The sequence below is a fragment of the Clinocottus analis genome, unplaced genomic scaffold, assembly GCF_023055335.1.
Source record: "Clinocottus analis isolate CAN_PGR_092001 unplaced genomic scaffold, fCliAna1.0.p SCAF_14, whole genome shotgun sequence".
NCBI lineage: Eukaryota > Metazoa > Chordata > Actinopteri > Perciformes > Cottidae > Clinocottus > Clinocottus analis.
In genome coordinates, this window is record NW_027175865.1 from 11,774,313 (window position 1) to 11,795,937 (window position 21,625).

General features: G+C 41.4%; 2 protein-coding genes across 5 annotated transcripts; one reads left to right on the plus strand and one right to left on the minus strand.

The window, feature by feature from the left end:
* Positions 1–341: 341 nt before the first annotated feature.
* Positions 342–14,851, minus strand: smap2 (small ArfGAP2). 4 transcript variants are annotated; one of them, XM_068576285.1, is made up of 9 exons: positions 14,427–14,851; positions 6,868–7,001; positions 5,748–5,912; positions 5,462–5,521; positions 5,159–5,216; positions 4,855–4,961; positions 4,220–4,400; positions 3,503–4,068; positions 342–3,414 (listed from the first exon to the last, which is right to left on the minus strand). In XM_068576285.1, exons 1-9 carry the CDS (start codon positions 14,530–14,532, stop codon positions 3,289–3,291), a joined length of 1,503 nt encoding a protein of 500 aa, XP_068432386.1. In that variant the 5' UTR covers positions 14,533–14,851; the 3' UTR covers positions 342–3,288. The 4 variants fall into 4 exon arrangements, with proteins under 4 accessions (XP_068432386.1, XP_068432385.1, XP_068432384.1 ...); XM_068576284.1 differs by having other exon boundaries at positions 3,503–4,065; positions 4,855–5,012; XM_068576283.1 differs by having other exon boundaries at positions 4,855–5,012.
* Positions 14,852–15,723: 872 nt separating this feature from the next.
* On the plus strand, positions 15,724–20,389 carry trappc3 (trafficking protein particle complex subunit 3). The gene is made up of 5 exons (XM_068575676.1): positions 15,724–15,874; positions 16,814–16,911; positions 18,345–18,444; positions 19,490–19,672; positions 19,749–20,389. The coding sequence occupies exons 1-5, from the start codon at positions 15,833–15,835 to the stop codon at positions 19,866–19,868; spliced, it is 543 nt and encodes a 180-aa protein (XP_068431777.1). The 5' UTR covers positions 15,724–15,832; the 3' UTR covers positions 19,869–20,389.
* Positions 20,390–21,625: the final 1,236 nt, after the last annotated feature.

The following is a 21,625-nucleotide window of genomic DNA, read 5'->3' on the forward strand; positions in this document are numbered from 1 at the left end:
TCAGAAGCCTGTATTTGCATGCCCTTTGACATCTGGACGCAAAGTCAATAAAGTTTATTTGAATCACAAACGTCTGTTAAGTGTTTATTTGTAACTATATGATGTCTGTAGATGTGGGACGTGACTTTAACAAAAAAAATTTCCCCTTGGGGATTAATAAAGTACATATCTATCTATCTATCTATGAAGTCCCAGGTAAAAATATTTTTACTCAATACATGCCTCACTCAAGCTGCCAACTAAATGTCAACACTTACTGAAACAATTAAAATCAACACAATAGTAGAATTTAATCAAAACAATATTTATTTTGTATGTTTTCACAGAGACAAGTATCATGTGGTACATATTCTCAAATGTAATTGACTAACTTGTGTCGACATACTGTAAAATCCAAAGGGGCAAAGCATGTGAAAAACAAATAATATACAGTAATTGTTCAGCAATTTTGTTTAAGGGACACACTATACAGAGATACTCTGATAAAGAATAAAGCGCACACTGTCTTGATTAACAAGTACATGAAAAGATACATTCCTTTAATTACTCTTATTTCACAGAAAATATACCAGACCAAAAAAGGAAGTGAATACGAGCAAACAAAAGGTAAAAGATGATATCGCCCACAGAGATGGCTTTATACTGCTTCATCAGAAACTTTACATCACGAGCTGAAGGTTGTAACACTGCAAAGACAATACGTTGCCTCAACTGACAACAAATGAGCTTGAATCGAAAGACAAACCTGGAAGGTTGCTGAGTTGTGAAATGTTTTAATGCTTGCTCATTGGTAGCAGTTAATATGAATGTTAAGCCCTGTATGCTCATTTATTTCTTTCAGCTCTTAATCTTCACATCAAAAGTGGCAACACAATAGTAAACTGCTGGAAACAAAAAGACAGAATATTTACACTAATAGTGCCATGCATTTAAACAATTGCTTTTTATTTATTTTTTTAACGCCTTTCAGAGAAGTCAGGACACAGAGAGGTGGCTTGTTTGGTAGAGGTGAAAAGAGGTTAACTAAATGTTGAGAGGTGACAGATTGTGGTCGTACAATCGCTTTTCGCTTCACAATGTTGTTCGGCCAAATGGTAATCTTCCCCGAGTGACCTTTTAACTGCGTCGGCCTGGTCAGTTAGCTCCTAATTGGACGTTATGACATTAAAACATAGTTGAACTATGGTTCTGCTGACCACAAAAAAATCAAAAAAAGAGTGTAAATTGCTTGACAAAGTCGTAGAATATCAAAAAACAAAATGCACCCGAGTAATACTCAGATGTGCGTTGGCAAAACGATTCTAGTACAAGTCGTGAAACACATTCAGGACGCACATTCATTGAGACAATTCGTCGGTCTTGATCGGAGACCGATGGACAAGAAACATTCAGAGAGATACATTCAGATATCTCGATAAACAAACGGTATATACAATCAGAGCTAGATAGACATTCTCTACGTGCAATTCAGTGGAAGAATCTGAAACATGGCAGATCTGTACTTTAAGTTGTCTTTGCCTCTGTCCCCACCGCTCTCTATTTCTCTCTTACTTACAGACATTAAGCATTATTTGAGGCCTCTATTGTACAAGGTAGATTAACTTGAGGTGTGTGAGCGTTACCTCAACATTTACATACATGCAAGTGACTTTTTAGGTGTCCCACTGTTGCTGAGGAAGTAGCACAGTGAACGGATACGCCCAAACATTCATCAAGTGAAAGCATGGTTGACCAAACACACTTTTAAATGTTGAATTAAATGTCATACGAATCACTAGTTAAGCGGTTGCACAGATGTAACAAAGCATTTGGACTACTGTACAACCATAAAAAAGCTAGCGTTGATCTTTGGTCTCCCAAATCCAGTTTAGAGATTATATATTGATTCTAAAAGAAGCACTGATTGGGTAGAAGACATCATATATACGGGCTGTTTAGGGAGGTTGTGTAGCTGCTTTAACTTGCGAGACAGTCAGGATCTATGATCTTATCAACACATAATGGGATTTTTTACATTTTTAATATTGTTGGACGGTTGACTAACTATTTGGAAGGGGATATATTGTTTTTTTTGTGAAATTTTACACATTTTTCCTACTTACACAGAGCAAGGCGAATTCATTAATGCCTTAACCTTGAAGATGCATTGAGGAAGACTAGAATAGCATAGACTAGCTTGATTCTCCTCGAATCAGAAGGCTAATAAAAATCCTCAATGATTCGTCACTTTGAAACCTTTTGGTATTAAACTCTTAACTCCTCTGTGAAATTGAAAGCTGGCTAGAAAAAACATCCGTTCACAAATATGGTTGTGGCTTGAATTAAGCTAATAATATTATATTGTTAAGAAACATTGTTACGATTGGTTAAACAAACAATTGTCTTGTTAAGAGGTGGAAGAAAAAATCAATAGCACTCTCATATCTGCACGATGAAGCTAATGCCAGTAGCCGGACAGCTTAGCACAAACACTAGAAACAATTGGAAACAGCTAGCTGGGCTCTCTCAAGAAACACATTCCAGTTTACAGCATATCTATAGCCCACTGATTATCACGTTACATATCATTTGTTCAAACTATAAACCGTCAAAGCTTTCGGACAGAGCCAGGCTAGTGTTTTTTGTTTTTTTTCCTATTTCCAGTCTTTATGCTAAGCTAAGCTAACCATCTGCTGGTGGTAGCAGACTCAAGAGTATCAATCTTTTCATCTCACTCATCAAAAAAGAAAAAAAGCATACAACTGTTGGACTGTACAAAACATTAAAGATCCTTAAAACTTAACCTTCTAAAAATGCATCTTGTTCTAATAAATGTTCAAATACAGGCACACAAACCAATTGAGTTTAGCTCTGCTCACCTTCTTAATTCTGACTCTGATCAAGTAAGAAAAACTGTAAAATTCTCAAAAAACCACCCACATACAGCGGATATGTGCGCACACACCCTCATAGTAGGTACAAAGAAAGACGTGTAACCAGTGAACCTCTGAACCCTGTTGTCTTGGTCATCATACCAAAGTGTTTTGAAGGCAAACATGGAAATATGCAAAACATGGCCATGGATGTGTTGAGAAGAGGAAGCGTGGTCAGAGAGAAGAGAGAAAGAGAGGTAGTCATGGTTTCCCAAACCTTGTTCTTCTTCACACCCGTCTCCTCCTCCTCTTCCCTCTTCCCTCTTCCTTGCATTAGAAAATGTCTCCTGAAGAGTCTGATCCACAGATTCCTTCAACTCAGTCCGCCTCTCTTTTGTGGGTCATTGGCGTTACATCACTTCCTGGAAAGATGAAATCATTTCCAAACGTGTGCTGTCATGTGCGCTGAGCTTGGAGTTTTTGAGCTTCCCGTTTGTTGACTGCTGTATCCCACCACGCCGTTGGTGTTGTAGAGATTAATGCCGGCCATGTGTTGAGTCCCCTGAACGACACAAAACACACTTTGTTATGAACAGAATTTTTACTATCCAAATTCATCCGGTCCAAAACAAATTCACATGTACACACACCTGGGTATTGTTCCACTGTAGCTGCTGGGCATGTTGCACTCCCTGCTGATGAGGTAAACCACCACTCTGCTGCTGCACCATCATCCCATTCTGTTGTTGTCCCATCATCCCACTCTGTTGTTGTTGTTGTTGTTGTTGTTGTCCCATACCGCCATTCTGCTGCTGCCCCAACATCCCACTCTGTTGTTGTTGTCCCATCATCCCACTATGTTGTTGTTGTCCCATCATCCCACTATGTTGTTGTTGTCCCATCATTCCACTCTGTTGTTGTTGCCGCATAACTCCATTCTGCTGCTGTCCCATCATTGCACTTTGCTGCTGTCCCATTAATCCCTGGGTCATGCCCATCATGTAGGGTGGCGCCATGACACCACTCGGCTGAGCCATGACACTCTGCTGTCCCATCATGCCGTTCTGTTGAACTCCAATCATGCCGCTCTGTTGCTGTCCCATCATGGCCATCTGTGATGTCATCATGGCACCTCCCATTCCACCTGCCTGGGCTAAAGAATGGTACGATCCGTACGGGTGCGTCGGGTATCCCATTTGGTTCATGTACAAGCCTGCTGAAAATAATCACAAACAGAAAGTGGACATTTTGGCAATTGGTAGGATATTAATAATGTAAATTGGATATATTTTATGAAACAACTGACCCACTACATTAAGACTGAAGGAATAATGAAGAAAACAACATTTGAGAGAAGATCGCCTCACCGTGAGACGACATACTGCTGGCGTGCACTGAGGGGGTGGAGGCGTAAAGGGAGAGAATAGAGTCCTTGGACAGTTTCTTGACGGTGCCCTCCTCTGCTTTGGGTGCCGAACCAAGGAACAGACTGAGGTTGTCAGGCACTGAGGCAGTCACTCTGCTCTTAGGCATGGAGCTGGAAACAGACTGGAGTGGAAGGACATGAATACAGAGACAGGGGGAAGGCAGGAGAACGTTATCGTCACCAGTGGAAGGATGCAAGTAGGGGTGACAAAAGCGACAAACGGTAACTCAAAGGCAGATTTGAACAAGAGTCAATCTTATAGCTCTGTGAAGGAGAGGGGTGCTTTTAGCTAAATGCTAACTTGCTCATATGCTCACAATGAAAATGTGCTGTATTTATTGGTAATCCAGCCAGGATTTCAGTCTTCATGAAAAATCTCAACCTTCTTCTGGCGCTAAAGTTAAAGTCAGTTGAATTCATTTATTTGGTACTATAACTGGCCAGACAAAATTGGACCAAAATGTTAGACTGACTGACATACTGCCTTTGCTATCCCTAGAGGCGTGCAAATAGCATGGCTACAGACATAAGGACTTTGTGGAGAGCAGACTGTGTGTAGTATTTGCAGTGTGTTACCGTGGTTTTAATGGAGGAAGCAGAGGAGGGTGCTGGCAAGGAGCTGAAGAGATCCAGTGGAGAGTGCGCCAGAGCTGGATTGGACACCGCCAGGGTCTCATTACTGTCTGGAACACATCCTCCACCATTAGACACTGTAGCACTTGGAGCAGGGGCATCTAATGGCGGATAGATGGAAGCATGTATGATTATTCATACTGATCCGTGGTTCAAGAACAATTTGTTAAGTTGTCTCACTGTTTTTTTCTATTCCCTCTATGCTGTTAATGCGCGTTAGTGTGTGCATGTGTGTGAGGTGCAATACCTAATCCAAGCAGGTCTGTAACATACTGTGGATCTGTCTTGGGGCTGATGTCTTTTTTCTGTCACAACAGAGAAACTTGATGTAAATGAGCTTGAATCCTCACTCCAGACTCCATGGTGTTGAAACGACCTTCCCAGTCCAGTCCGAACACTTACTACTACTCTTTCTCCCCTTGCTCTCTCCAGCTCAATCTATTTCTGCACTCGCTCACTCTGCATCAGAGCATCCGCTTTACGCTAGAAATCGAACAATCTTTAAGGAAGATCAGTTCTCTTTTATCACTGTGATTCAGCCAATACTCACCAATTTCATTTTCTCAAACACAACTGGTTCCTTGGGTATATTGTCACAGCTCTTTTCTTTCTGTACAGAGCAAAACAAGTGGTTTTGTTGAGCAAGCAGACACTTCAGGCAGAATGGCCCTGCTCAAGAGTATTATGACGGCAGTAGATAAAAAGAGGCGAGACAAAAAAGTATGCGATGCAGTTTTTGTTTCTGCTGGGACACAAGCACACAGCTTTTTCTGTGTGTGTGTGTGTGTGTGTGTGTGTGTGTGTGTGTGTGTGAGCGAGAGAGTGTGTGGACTCACCCTAAGCATCTGGATGTCAATGACCTTGTCCATGTACTTCTTCTTGTCATACTTGTCCCTGATGAAGATCTCTGCAGACTGGTCCGTCCCAGGGCGCTGAAAGCACTCAGGTAAGAAAGCCTCATAGAGACGTTTGGCTTTGGCATTCCCCATCTCCTGAACACACTGTTGAAGCCAATACAACACACATTGTTACAGTTTTAAGCAGTCTGATACAGGAAATATACAGTATCCAGGGTACTATGTTGTCTATGGTGGAGTTCTGCCAGTGAAACTTTGAATTATTTTTATGGATGGAGGGAAAAGAGAAAAATAAAGATGCTGACTTTAAGAAAATTATCACACTGGGAAGCACAATGCTGACTGTCTTTCCTATCAGACCCAGACAAAACGAGCTGCATACTGATGAGAAATTGTCTACTTCCTCTACTGCATGTGGCAAAGAAAGTAAACATTGAAATTCTAAATTGGTTGTTTTCCAACAAGACTATGGGGAACAAGAGAGTAACATTTTTTTGTTTAGACGAAAGGAGAAATAAATCATACTCATTACGACATTAAAGTTGGCCTGGGTCCTACAATTTATCAAATATATCTGTATCGCAGCCTTTCAAGGCTCCTTAGCTAATAACTACCACAAATAAAGACTAAAAGCTGTTGTTTTGATTGTATTTCATCTCATTTTAAATGGAACAGCATCACCGCTGTAGTCAATCTAACAAACATCAGCTGGTATATTAGTGTGCTTCGTAAATGATTTACAATATTTGTACTTCTTGTCTACGAGCTAGCGAGCCGAAAACAATATTGCTGCACTCCAGCTTTGGTGAGTGAATATGCTGTTATTGTGGTACATATTCTATATATTTGACAAAGCCGGCTTAATTTACTAGCGTCACTTAATCTCTCTCCTATAGACAATTATATCTCATTTGTTTGATCTGTTGTGTTTATACCAACAAATACAATTTCTTTTGGTTGTTCTACATTTCGACAGTCCAGATCTATTGGATGCAAACTAAATGAGTATTTTGTGAAAAACCCTGAACGTTCGTTTCACACATTAACACGTAGCAAATATCCCTATCTTCATTTTTTGATCTGTAGTGTGACCTCTGACCTGGACCTGCTCCTGTGTCCACTGGTCCAGATTGACAGACTTGACCTTGGAGATGTGGACCCCCAGGTTTCGATGGATACCAGCACAGCGGATACAGATGAAGATGCCCAAATTCCAGGATGACCATCTTGGACCTGGCAGAGAGAGGCAGGTATAGTGTTTAAAATTTAGAGCAGAGGGTCTCTAAAGGGGCCTGATTAAGTAATTGGGTAAAAAGAGATTGGAAGTATAATAGACAGATAGAGTAAGCAGGCAAGTGGATTTGGAAAATGATGAGAGAAACTCTAATTAATTTTAGTCCAATTATAGAGACACAAGCCTGAAATTAAATTAGGAGTTTGAATTCAGCTGGGAACTCAACTAATCCAGTGTAAGTCATGCGGTGTCTTGACACATAATGGGATCCAATAGGAGAGTTAGCCTACATAACTGAGACTGAGAGGAGAGAGGGGGAGTGGAAAGTAACACAAACACACACACTGGATACCTGCAGGGATGATTACTCATGTGTTTATGAGCATGTGCGTTTGTGTGTGGGTGCGTGGTTCTCTGAGTGGGCCATTTTGTCCATCTTGCTGCCATATCTGTCTTCATGGTTACATTTGATTTCCCGTATTCTCCCCCGGTGCTTTGTAGATTTAAGCCTGGTATCACGTTGTGTGCCTCACTGTCGAGGAACCTTGCCTGAACAGACAACTCAGAGAAGGGGGAAATAAAAACAACACCGCCGGGCAATTTCTCTGCTGAAACTGATGCAACCGTCCTCTTTGGAGAATACAGGCAGCTTCAAAGAGAATACTGGTGCTTCTCTCCCCATCTCTTCTCACATCTCCCTCTCTTCTTGCCCCGCCTCCTCCTCCTGACACACTCAGCCTCTGCGCTCATCACCGCTATGAGTCCTTGCTTTACAAGTTGATGCACTGTGGCCTCAACACCACTAGATGGAAGAGCAACTCCGATTTGGATTTCTCACTGGCCTCTCCTGTCTGACAAAGCCACCGTGCAGTGTTGAAGAAAGGCCATTCTATGCAAATAAAAGGGGAAGTTTGAGTTTCAGAAGAGGAAATATACACGACCTTTGCCTTTACAGCAGCTGCGGAAAAAGGGTGTCTGGGTGCAGAGTCAATTATTAGCCTCCCGTCTGTATGCTGAACTATGAATGCTAAAAAGGTTATTCTTCCTGCACCATTAGAGGGAAATCATCAGACTGACTTTTGATCTATTTCTGGATTGCAAAGTTTGCATTCTGCATATTCAAATTAAGAAACAGAAGACATGAATGGGGGAACAATGCAAACAAAATGACAACAGCAGAGGGTCCCACCAGGCGGACAGAGTGTGTCCATCACCCTGACCGTCTGGCTGCAGCGTTAGCTGTCATGCTGGCTAATAATAGTAGAATTACTCTGTAAAGCCGGCTTAACTGCTGTCAACATTGGCAGTGACAGAGAGTAAGAGAGAGACATTGTCAATTGTGAAGAACTCCCTCAATGCTGGATTTATGTTTGTCCTTCTCATCCTCAATCTAATGCTCCTCTGTGTCCTGGCCGCCATTTCTTATCTCTCTCATTCGGCAAAGCCGCCTCCCTCCTCCTCTCCCCTGTCCGGCCATATCTCGCGCTCACAGTTCTAATTCTGGCTTCCTGTATCGTTCTCCACCCTCACTTTCTGTGGTTTTGCCACCCTTGTTGCTGACTTTTTAAACAATCTCTTTTTAGCCAGGCTAGTGGGGTGACTCTAGCAGTGCCCTTGTCGGTCTGTTGGTCCACTGCTTTGGTCCCGGCTGATTTAATACAGACATCCATGGAGCCCAGAGGATGAATCCTATTGACTCAGATGATTCTGGCCTTTTCCTCTGGCACCAGCATAAGTTCAACATTTGGGTTTTTTAAGTGAAGTAGCTCACATAGCAAACAACTATTTGAGTTGTTTTTATATACAGTTTCTTAATTGATATGTTGTTTAAATGTTTTTTTTATTTTTTAGCTGTTTTGCACTTTATTATTACAATTAACTTTATGTTGGACAGGAGAGAAACATACTTTAGAATCTTCTGTATGTTTGCACAAATGGAAGATTTGACATAAAAGCTGACTTTCTTAGCTCATACACGATGTATCTAAATGACTTTTTTCTCTAACTCCACCATGAGGCTGACCATTGCTGTTGACTGAAATGTCTCATACACTGTTAGATGGACTGCTATAAAATGATACAGCTGCTTTTTTCTTTCCGTAAGCGCGTGTGTTAATGTGCCCAGTGGTGTAAACTCAAGTGTATATCTAATCTGTTTACAAGTTACGCTTTATGCATGTTTGCAGTAGCTCAGTTGTGTACAGGAGTGTGCCGACCGGGTGAGCCAAGGAAGAGGGAATGGAGTTGAAGGTTAAGTATTTACAGTGAATCACATCTGCACACTGCACCACGTAGCCTCTTTGGTTCTAATCAATGCAGTACTTGAGTAAGAACCCATAAACAGCACGCCTGTCCAGCAACAATGCACACCTCCAGGTACTTTGAACAGATATAGTGGAGAGAGTAGGAGGAATAGACTTCTAAAAAAGGAAAGAAAGATTGGAAAAGCAACCTCTCCAAATCAGACTCTCTGTGTAACAGGGTTGGCATTGTAGTGTACATTTCTCCAAATTTGAGTGAGAGTAAACTTCTTGCTTTCTTTTTGGAATCAACGTTAAGCTCTTAATTTTGGTCTGTCTTCCCCAGTACACCTCTAACTTTCATCGTTTCCAGAAACAAAATGTTAAATTCAAAGGGCGATATTGCATTTCCAAATGTGTGCTACATTAGACTTTATTGTATTATCCTTGACATTTGTGTAGTTGTATGTGATGCCCTCCTTCTCATATTAATCACATACCACTCCTACTGACTTGCACACACACACACACACACACACACACACACACACACACACACACACACACACACACACACACACACACTCATTAGCCTATATCCCACAAGGATGAACGTTGCTTTCTGCAGCACCCAGTTGATCCCACAGAGCCTCAATCAGCAGTGGATACTAAGCTCTCCTATGGCACCACACAAACGAACACTCATGTATACACACTCGTCCCATTCTCCAGCCCCGCAGTATCTAAACCAACCCAGAAACCCAGAGGCCCCCCAGTGACCCAGTCCCAGTCTGAGCTAAGCAGATGGACCCATACTAATAATTTACTAATACACACCCGCCATCTGTGATGCAATGTGAGTGCCACAACTGCGATTTCTCAGGTAAGTAATTGAGGTTTGGATGGGTTGTACATCAAAAGATGAGTAAGACACTTCATCACTGCAAGCTTGAAGCTCTTCTCAAAACACATATTTGGATGCTTAATTTCATCCTATTACTGATATTATTGTTTGTACTCTCTGTAGTTAACATGCACTACTACTTGTGTAATGCCATCCCAACCTGCAACCTGTACGTTGATTCTTTTGTAACTTAGTTTGGGAATATGCGAATGTACAGTACACCGCTAAAGCACAACAGTAAATGACATGATGAGGACCTTAAGGGGGCCTCATCTTAAGCCCCTGTTTTATGGATAGACGTTGTGTCACAATCTAGCTTTAAGACCATCAGCTGATCCTGTGTTTACATGTTGAACATGTCATATCTAATCAAAATACCACACAACAAATCTGGGACCATGTTATATTCCAGAATGAATGTACAGGTTAATAAGGCCCTACACGCAGACTGAAGACTCCCGCCACTGTGCCACGCTCTCTTTTGAACTGTGAGACTCTGACATGTATGCCAGCCAGGGGACATCAACAGCCAATCACCTCCTTGTTTCAAAGGAAGTCCCCACTGGCATCTGATTGGATGAGATTTGAGGGTGATGTGGGCTAGGTGGTGGTGGGGGGGAGGAGAGGCATGATATCACCAGGTGATATCTCCACAGCAACCGATGCCCGGTGTGTACGTAAACACAAGTACAATAGAGACAATGAAAGAGGGAGGCTTTCATGCACGCACACACAAGCACACACACACACACACACACACACACACACACACACACACACACACACACACACACGTACGGAGCCCCTTGAGACTGAAGCCAGAGGTAGACGTGTTGACTACATTGTGTACCTGCCTCACCCGCTCTCGCTCATCTTTTCATTATTTCCTGGCAGCATTGAGGATTGACAAAGTCACAAAGTGAGGCAGTCAACAAAAATATAATGCAGTAAGTCAGGTGGTGCAGAGAAAAGGAGAGGCAGGAAGATGGACAGCACAGGAACTAAACTGCAGCCAAGAAGCAGATAGAATATTTAATTGCTGTAAGCATACTGTAGCTGGATGACCTAATAGCATCGTTAATGTGTTTTTCTGTTTTCATGCGCCGCTGTAAGCATGCACTTGGCTCCACGTGTCTCGCCACTTCCTGCAATCACCAAGGAGGGGGCGGGGAGTGTGTGTGTGTGTGTGTGGGGGGGTGATAAACGCACAGTAATCTATGTCAAGGCAAACAAGATTAGACCAAACCTCATCATCAAGCCATATGGTCAAAAGCCTGACTTGAGTCCAGCAAAGGGCGGGGAGGTCTTTCAAGGTGTGTGCACACGTGTGTGGTTCTCTGTGAGAGCGTGAGCTTGTCATCTAATACACCTGCGAGTAACGCTAAGACGGGAGACACAGGAAAAGGTGCTAATCAGGAAGGAGGGAAAATGCCTCTCTCCTAGATTGCACTGTCAGCTTTTTGACAGCTTCATGAAAGAAAATATGTGGGAAATGAGAGTGATGTGTGACCTTTTAATCAGTGCGGCGCCTAGTGCTATTGCATGGTTAAACGCAAACAGAACATTTTCTTTTTCGTACTTTAGATAAAAGTAAAAGCCCGCTAAATGATCAAAAGAAATGCACCTTTTCTTACAATTAAAGCCAGAGCTTCAGCATCCTTGGTGTTGGTATGTGTGTGGTGTTGCTATTTTCTCCCTTAACCCCTAATCTCATCTGCAGTCTAATTAGACCAGTCTCTTGCACAGCCAGGTCATGTCAATCAAAAAAAGACAAACAATGCATCTTATGACCGCATGTTTGAGTATGTGAGAAAAAGAGAAAAAGACCGGTTGGGAAACAATCAAACAATTAAACTCAAAATGATCTAAATCTGTCTCTCCATATGTCTCCAGTTTGGACAAGAAAAGTACACCACTTCACAAAAGCAAAAAAATGTTGCCACATCATTTAAAATCTGTGTTTCTGTCGACAGTCCAGCCTTTAGAGACCCTCTGATCACAGTGTGCTTTATAAAAATGACTTCTGAACAGTCACAAGTGTGTTTGCCTTTAGTCTAACAGCGCCTGCAGTCCTATTTATATCTTCTTCAACAAAACAAATCATCCAAAGGCCATTTGATCTGGAACAAAACCTTGAAGCATTCACAATGTCCTGTTGAAGTCTCCGATTGGAATTCAACTCAGACCTTGACATCACATGTCATCTCAACAAAGCGATACACAAGTCGAGCTGTTGTCCATGTGCTGGGAATGTACTGTGTGTGTGTGTGTGTGTGTGTGTGTGTGTGTGTGTGTCCAAGGCAAGATGTGATGAAAACATCTCACCTCGAATGGGGAAGTTTGATTGAGTGTTTTAACAGTCCCATTAAGCAAGACAAAGTAAACAAAATAAAACAGAGAATGTGAAGAATTAATCTGTCTTTGAGATTACTGACAGGATTTGAAATGAACTGAATTTACATAATACTTTTTCGCTAAAATGTCTGGTTTTTAGAGAAGGTTAATTGTAAATAAAAAGAGAAAAAAGTCTCTCCATGTCTGTACTGAGAGTTCTTTTTTTTTTCAGCAGCCACTTAGTGTTTCTTGTGAAACATGTGTTGCCTCTAGATCTTTTTACCTACATTTGGCAGCTTCCTGAAAGAGATACAGAGTTGCAGCTCCGGTCTTGTGAATGAGCAAAGAGACAGAGGCAGCCGGAGATGAAGAAATGTAAAGAAAGACACCAGAACAAACAACCACGTTGTGATTTTGGTCCAAATGAACAAACAAGCATCAACAGTGGGAGCTTTGAGACTCGGCCTATCCGTACGCCAACATTATACATGTTTCCCCCTGTTGTGAATTAGGCAGTCTGGCACAAACATCCAGAGAGAAGCTTCGAAAACATATTGATTTTGACTCTAAGTGTGCTTTGTACACATCAGATGTCTCTGCTGTTGTTTGTCTGTCCATTTGTCCTTTAAAGAAGCAAACACAGATCTGAACCTGCGACAGAATGTAGTTTAATCCCTTTTAAATATGAAGAGCTGCTTACTCATATCATTCAGTTTTCACGAGGAATCGTGTCCTCTGCCTGACAGCCCGCAGTGATACATTGAGGATTTATGACTGAGGTGGGAGCAATGGAAGTGATATGCAGCTTCCCTGTTAAAACACTTTTCATACATGTTATGGAGAGGCCTTATTATCTTATTAAGCTTGACAACAGAGAGTTATGCCAGACCAGTTTGAAATCAAGCACTTATAGGTACTAAAACAGGGTATCAGCGCCGGATATTCTTTTTTAAAGTATCCATTTCTGTCAATAGACACACAAGCGTTGTTCCCTTCCACCTGCGAGTTTGTCTCCAATGCTGTTTTTTTCTTCTTCTTTTTTTTCTGCATGACATTGTGGTGACTGCATTTTACATTCACAGATATTATCAACTCAATGAATCTTTTTTTGTTGTGTTGATTCAGTCCCTAACTGAAATTGTGGCCAAATCTGCAGTGTTTACCCAGCAGCATGGCAAAACAGGTTAAAGGCTCAGAGTTCACGGCCTCAGTGAGGCCACAAACAGAGGGATGGATAAGTGCACCTGCACAAACACATACAATTGAGTGTGTGTCTGTGATTTGGATATACGTTTCATAAAATAACCCTGTAATACCCTTTAGAACATATGAGTCATGACAACATCAAGTCCTTAATCCACTTTAACGATCAGACTAGGTAAATACTGAGGATGGCAGTCGTACATGCCTTCCAATAATACCAATTATTATGTGTGATTGCTGTCGTGCACTTTTCTATGCCCCATCTGCCCTCAGACTGCAGGAACGGTGTGGTCAGGGTGACTCAAAGTCAGCACTGATATATCCATCTCATTGACCGGTTTCAGGGAGCCTTTTTCTTTTTGGGGCGTGCGGGGTCCCAACAGTTGGAACAATTCTCACTTGTTATATTATTTACTCATGTATCATGTAATAAAGTTCTCTAACATTATCAACAACAAAAAAACATATTTAATTAAATGTAATTGTAATCAAATACGGATTGTGTTATTAGAGATGTACCTTATACCCCGTTACTTCGCTGGCATGATGTAGCAGCATGTCGTGCTCCAGCCAAGTGAGGAGCCGTGTCTTGCACCATAGTACAACGCAATTGGTCCAGGAATAATGAATGCAGCACGGCATTTTCGAGCGTAGTAAATACGCGACAGGGCCGATTCATCCCCTGGCCATATGCAGGCATGGACCGGGTAATCCGGGGGAACTGGGCATTGGTAATTACCTACCTTTGGATTCACAATCAGCGCAGAATTTATTGTCCTCCAGCACCAGTAAAGAGTTGAGGACAGCCTGGTATCTGTCAACGTCTTTCACGGATTTGCCCGTCATCATTGCACTAGTCCACCTCCCTGTAGGCGACAGCCAGTGCGGTTCGTGCCGGCTTTTTTGTTGTTGTCAATTTGCCTCTTATTTGACAAAATAAAAGCCGTGTGTGTGCAGAGCCGATGCGCCCCGGTCCCTCCTCTTCGCTGTGGCAGGGCGAGTTTGTTTCAGCCAAGATGGGATGATTGTCTCTCAGCCAACCAGCACGCGGGGTAATGCTAAATACTGACACCACTCAAGACGTAACGCGGAGGAAAACTCACTGAACTAAAAGCTTACAAATGTAGGCTAATGTGAGGTCGAGTTAATAACGCATATGTAACAAATTTCTGACTGGTTCCGACATCTCTCTCTCTCTCTCTCTCTCTCTCTCTCTCTCTCTCTCTCTCTCTCTCTCTCTCTCTTTTCTCTCTCTCTCTTTCGCACACACACACACACACACACACACACACACACACACACACACACACACACACACACACACACACACACACACACACACACACACACACACACACACACACACACACACACTCTGTGATACATTTGAATCAACTTAAAGCCACATGGTCATATATGTGTTTAGCTTCTGTAATGCGATACGATATTATTTAACGATACATAAATAACATTACAGATAATTTGGTTTCTCTCACTGTCAAAATATTTTATATACTGCCATCATGTGGTCATTCATTAGACGTTTTGGAGGAGTAGGTCTGCCTGTGGGCTGCTGTTCCTCTCCAGGACGCAGGGGGGCGATAATACAACCTGCGAGACCAAAACAGTCGAAGAAACTTTGTGAGACAGCTGACAGAAGAGCGCACCGAGCAAGTACAAGAAATACTGGAAATAAGATGACTTTATTTTCAAAATAAAATATGTAACGTGTTTTCCTGTAACAAGGGAACTATATATGCAAGGATAACACCAATAGTTGGTTTTCATTGACTAAATTAAGTTTTGTTCAATTAAAAATAAAAATGTTAAAAATGTATCACTTGTATCACTTCGTAGTTTGGCTTTCTTGAGGTAATTGTACTGTTGTTCTGAATTTCTCATGGTTGAATGCACTTATCGTAAGTCGCTTTGTAAAAAGCGTTAGCTAAATACAATGCAATGTAATATATGTGCACTGTATGCATATTACTCCGATTTACAGTCTAACCGGAAGTTTCCGTTTCAATCTCGCCAGCCTGACGTTATACTGGAAGTGTGACTCCGCTGGTGATTACGGAAATACCTACTAAGCCAGAATCAAATAAATAAAGGATTAATATCGAGTCGTAAGCCCGTAATACTATCCACAATGTCCCGGCAATCCAACCGAACCACAGACAGCAAGAAGATGGTAGGCGACTCCTGCAGGATTAACAAAACCAAACATGTAGCCTCGCTAGCAGAGTAGTACCCGACGAGCTAACAGCTGGCTACTGCCTCTGCGAGCTAAATTATAGTCTTCAGTCGTGTGTCTTTGTGTGACAAGTGTGACTAGATACGTGACATGAATAAATACATGTAAACCGGTTGACTAGCTGAGTATCTAATTCACAGTTGAATAACTGGCTTAGACTTCGTTTTGAGTTCGTTGTAGCACACGTGCTAAGTAGTTAGCCAACGTAGCTGCCTAGCTCCTTTTTAAATTAAGTCCATAGTGTGCAGTGACAACATAATTTATATAACACACCTATACTGTATAGACTATGTAGCCTCGAAGCTCTGCATAACGTTGCTGTGTGTTTGTATTTGCAATATTAAAAGGGGTGGCACATATAGTTTTAACGTTACAGCTGCTATAATTTGTTTTGTCAAATAAATGCATTTTGTATAGTGCGTTTATCGTGATATATTGTCTGTATAAAAAATTGTGAATATATATATATATATATATATATATATATATATATATTACATTTGTGTTTTTTTACTGTAAGACTTCCTTTCTGCACCACGAGCTGGTCTGTTAAACCTGCAACTCTTACATGTTTACTTGTTGTAATGGCGTTTTATATATTCGAGAGGCAAGGTAATTGCCTACACTACTTTAAAGTGGTTAAATGCCCCAGAATATATACTGTATGTAATATTACCTGGATTCTTCCTGACCTGTTCTATATCTTCAAAAGTGGCTTGACATTATGATATGAACAATGAACATTAGAGATATACATGTTATTGTTATGGTAATTCAAGGACTTCCAATGTAGTTTCCCCAGATGTGTGATTCATTTAATTTTGAGCATGAATCATTTTCAGCACAAATAACACAATTATTTTTTCTCTGTTGTAGAACTCAGAGCTGTTCACTTTGACTTACGGGGCCCTGGTCACCCAGCTCTGTAAAGACTACGAGAATGATGAGGAGGTCAATAAACAACTGGACAAGATGTAAGTAACCCCATTGACTCGATTGTCAGTCTTCACTATTGTTCCCAAATAGCGCAGATGTTGAACAAGCATGTTAAGACTGGCAGGTGTGAAGTAAACAAACTAACACAATTATTGTATACAAGTAATTTATTTAATTTCACTGTTATACAATTGCATTGATCCTTTTATTTATCATTACATATCTGTTTTCATCGCACCTTTTATTTAATTTCATATATTAGAATTCTCACAAAGAAAAAAACTTTAAAGGTGTAAACAAATTAACTAACATCAACTGCATATGAAGAGATGACAGTGTTGACGTTATGTCAAAGACGTCTATGTCTTCTAGGAAATATTTGTATTTATTTCTCAAGCGGGGATCGTGAGTCACTGTCACGTCCAGTCTGCTATTAGTCCAGAGGACGAAGTACTTGCAAAAGTATTCACCCTCCTTGGCATTTTTCCAATTTTGTTTCTTTACATCTTGTTTAAAGGCTTCATATGCATGCATATAACTACATAAATATGTTGATGAACACTTTTACAAGCCACTGTTGAGCTGCTTCGAGGGCATGTCAGTAATCCATTAATGTACATTTTGATAGTTTGTTTATTGGATTAGGTCCAAAGTAGGAGAAATGAGAAAACAACTTGTGCCCCTTGCTGAACTCATATAAGTTGTAACTGCATGGGCTAGATTGTATGCTTTGTGCATATTGAGTACATCAAAGGAGTTGCTTTGCAATAACATGTTACATTTTATCGTTTGCTCGTTAAACCAATGAAAGAGAAGAGGTTTTTGCTCGTCTCTTGGACGTCTCCATTTACACTGCTCTGACACATCCTGCTGTGCTCTATTCATAATTTACTGCATGCAGATATAAACTCGAGCAGAGAAATGACATAATCAGCTTTTATTTCTCACACTTCTGTGTCTCTTGTAACTTACAGGGCATTTTAAAGAAGAGAACACTGATATGTTTTTATGAAGGAGAGAGAAAATTCCTAGAAGGCAATGTTGGATACTGTTATCCCACAAAATAAGATTAAGACAAATTATTGGGACCATAACTCAGAAATTCAAAACATCCTGCCCTGCTGACAGGACTTTGGACTGGATTTTCTTTGCTTGCCTGGTAGTGAAGCAACCTTAAGCTCTCTTCCAGCTAAGTCATGATGAGGCTAGTTTTACCTGGCCTTAGAAGGAAGTCTTAGTCTGAGGCAGACCTTGTTAGGATCAAGATGCATCAATTGGATTGAGTTTTACCTGACATTTTAATCATAATTAACATCATTTGCCAAGTGTATGACACAAAAAATACTTTTTATGGTGCTCTGAATTTGTTCAGTTCTTCACAGCACTTTTCCTCTAATATGAAGAAAAAAGACTTAATCTCTCTTCCTCCCCTCTCTCTCTCTTTCTATCTGTCTTTCTCTCTCTCTCTTAGGGGTTATAACATTGGCGTGCGCCTCATCGAGGATTTCCTGGCACGCTCCAGCATCGGCAGGTGTCAGGATTTCCGAGAAACAGCCGATGTCATTGCTAAGGTAATTTGACTTTTCCAGGCCAATCCGAGCATGACCGTGGACTTCTCCCAGAGATGGAGCGAAGGAGGGATGACAGAAAAAGATACATTGGGGAGAGTGATGTTGATGAAGCCTCTTAACTATTTATGAGGGAAAGTAGAACGTTGGGAGGGTTTGGGGAAAATTGATGATCAGAAAAACGTCCCAGACCGCATCCTTCAAAACTTGAGACCAAGATTGCATTCCTCTTTGCCTTGCCTGATAGTAACCGTGATATTCAGAAGGCGAGGATTCAATTGCATTCGGTATGAAATGTAATCTCATCCCTTAGAAAGGTGATGCACACAATGTGATTCCCACTATCTGATGCGCTGTCCAGGTACTCTTAGTTAAGCTCCGAAACAACATCAGTTGTCGGCGCCTGGCCGATTGTATTGCTGTTGTGATATGTTGTACTTCCATCTTCCTCTCTGTGTTCATTCAAACCTTTTAACACATCCTCGTATTGTTTTGCATTAGTCAGACTCCCCTGAAGACATAAAGACGCAGGCAGACAGTGAAACCTGCTCTCAGGCCTGTATTCATCTCTCCAGCTCTTTTCACGGTGTAACTGCTGCCTGCTCGGAGAGTTATCTCACAGACCCCATACTTTCTCATTGAACTGCCTCTTGGTCATGAAGACAAGGGTTATATCATTAAGGTCAGGGTGCATTGATAACCTAGTCTGAGGATATCATGTGACTTTTATCTTAACTATGAAACCACCGCAGTCATTAACAGTGAATTGTGTATGGAGGTCTGTTGTTTGTTCAACAACCACAAATGTTTTCATCAGAAGGCATGACTTGGCACAATACCTTAAGTGGTGTGATTATTAACAAATATCTTTGCCTTCAGTCTGTCCTAAAAATACTTATTATGGCAAGGCTGCTGCGCTCCAGTGTCAGACCATTTAGGAATTTCAGCTAAATTATAGTGCAATCAAACATTGCTTTTTTCAATTGAGTAATCCTGCATCGGTTTCTTTATTCATCCACTCCACCCACCGCCTTTTGCTTTTTGTTAGGTTGCATTCAAGATGTACCTGGGAATCACCCCCAGTGTGACAAACTGGAGCCCAGCGGGAGATGAATTCTCCCTCATCCTTGAGAACAACCCGCTGGTCGACTTTGTGGAGCTGCCGGACAACCACAGCACACTTGTGTACTCCAACCTGCTGTGTGGGGTCCTCAGAGGAGCCCTGGAGATGGTAAGGTCCACTCACTATGTATTAACACACGTTTTACTGTTTCTAGAAATGTGACTGATTTATTTATCTGATTTAGGTCCAGATGGCCGTGGATGTGAAATTTGCTCAGGACACTCTGAGAGGAGACAATGTGACAGAAATACGCATGAGGTTTATCAAGAGGATTGAAGAAAATCTGCCAGCAGGAGACGAGTGATGGAAACGAAATGATCCTTCCCTCAACTTCATGTCTGATTTGGGGAGGACCGAGTCGCATGAGGAACACCGTCAGAGGATGAATGAACTCTGAATCGAAACATCAAAATGAGAAGTATATCTCAATAAACAACTCCTTGGCACTAATCTGTGCTCACAGTTTGAGGGAAACGTTTTGGTGTGTGCGCCGAAATGAAATGTTGTTCCTGCTGAGAGATGAATGCCTCTGACCATTTATCTCGCACCATCCCTCATTGAAAGTCACTTTTTCTTCATTCCCTGTAAAATGATCTGTCCTGTTTCTTAAAAGAATTATGTCTTTTCATTCGGCCATGTATAGAATGTTTTTTGTTTCTTTTTGGTGCAAGGTTGGGAAGCATTGCATGGTAATGTTTTTATGTATGTCTTGTTTGTTTCCTTTTTTTTTTTTTTTTAAGATATCACACTCTATTTCTGCCAATTATATGGCATGCTAATTTATGTAGGTAGATATGTCAAATAAAAGCGACATATTTAATACAATACTTTTCTTATGTGTCTGGGATAGTCGGGGTACTTTCAATTGGACACACACACACACACACAGTCCTGCTTCAGTGGACTTACAGCGTTATTCCTATGGAATACTGCAGCTGCTCTGCAAAGGCAAACAATAACAGTTTTCTTATGTTGGTTCAGGGGTCATGGAAGTAATCTGTGTGTCAGTGTGTGTTGGTTGTGGTTGTCACACCTGTGAATGGCTTTACATCACTCTGAAGTAACGAACAGAACTGCTCGTTTAGACAGACTGCACACCTCGTCAATAACTGAAAACACAAGCGGCCATTGACACACTTACGCACACACGTAAAGTTTACATACACAAATCATTCCTAGTCTGGTTTTAGAAGCAAATATCTGGTCCGGATACGACTAAAACATGAGCCATGTTTTTCTCATTCTTTGTCTTTTTTTGTTCTTGTGCAACACACTCACAAGTCTGATGAAAGCAGTGCACATTGGAGGATGAGATTATCAGATATGGATTTCCTTTTGGAGAAATCTGTCAGCTATTAGCCGCTGAAAACCTTCAGGCTCTACACATCCCATTTTACAGCTATTATTACAAGAACCCTTTTGTGCTGTTACAGTTTTAGTTTGAAGTGAAGTAACATTCTCCAAAGAGCCACTAGAGGTTGCTGTGTACATAACGTATGTCAGCTGGAGGCAGCATCGTTACCAGTATAAGACTGGAGTGGGTATTGTGGGAGAAACACATTCCTTTATTTGTGGGAGCTGCCAGAAAATATAAATACAAGGTTTAGATTATAAATATGGAAAGAGCAGATCATTCGCGGTCCAATATATGGACTCTTGCTTTGATTTGGCTGGAAATTAGACAAACAATGACAACAAGCAGTCCCTGTACTTCATAATGCCGGGGAAGATGTATAAGGGTGGAATTTCATTGTATTATTCACTGTCTTAAGCCTCTGCCTACTCCTGTCTGGGGTAGTGCTCATTTAAAACTATGAAGAATGGAAAGGAGAAGCCCCAGCAGTCGGCTTGAAATAAGCCTGGTGGGCCATTAGGCGAGCTCTCAACACATTACGTGCACATATCTATGCAACCTGCAGGCCTAGAAGGTGGATGTTGGATGGAAAGTGCGCAGGAAATATTTTTTGTGCAGAAGCTCAATGTAAATGACTTGGCAGAATTAGAGCCGCGTTGCTCGGGGGACGGACGGACAGCTGGGTTTTCTGTGCACTTGTGAAAAAC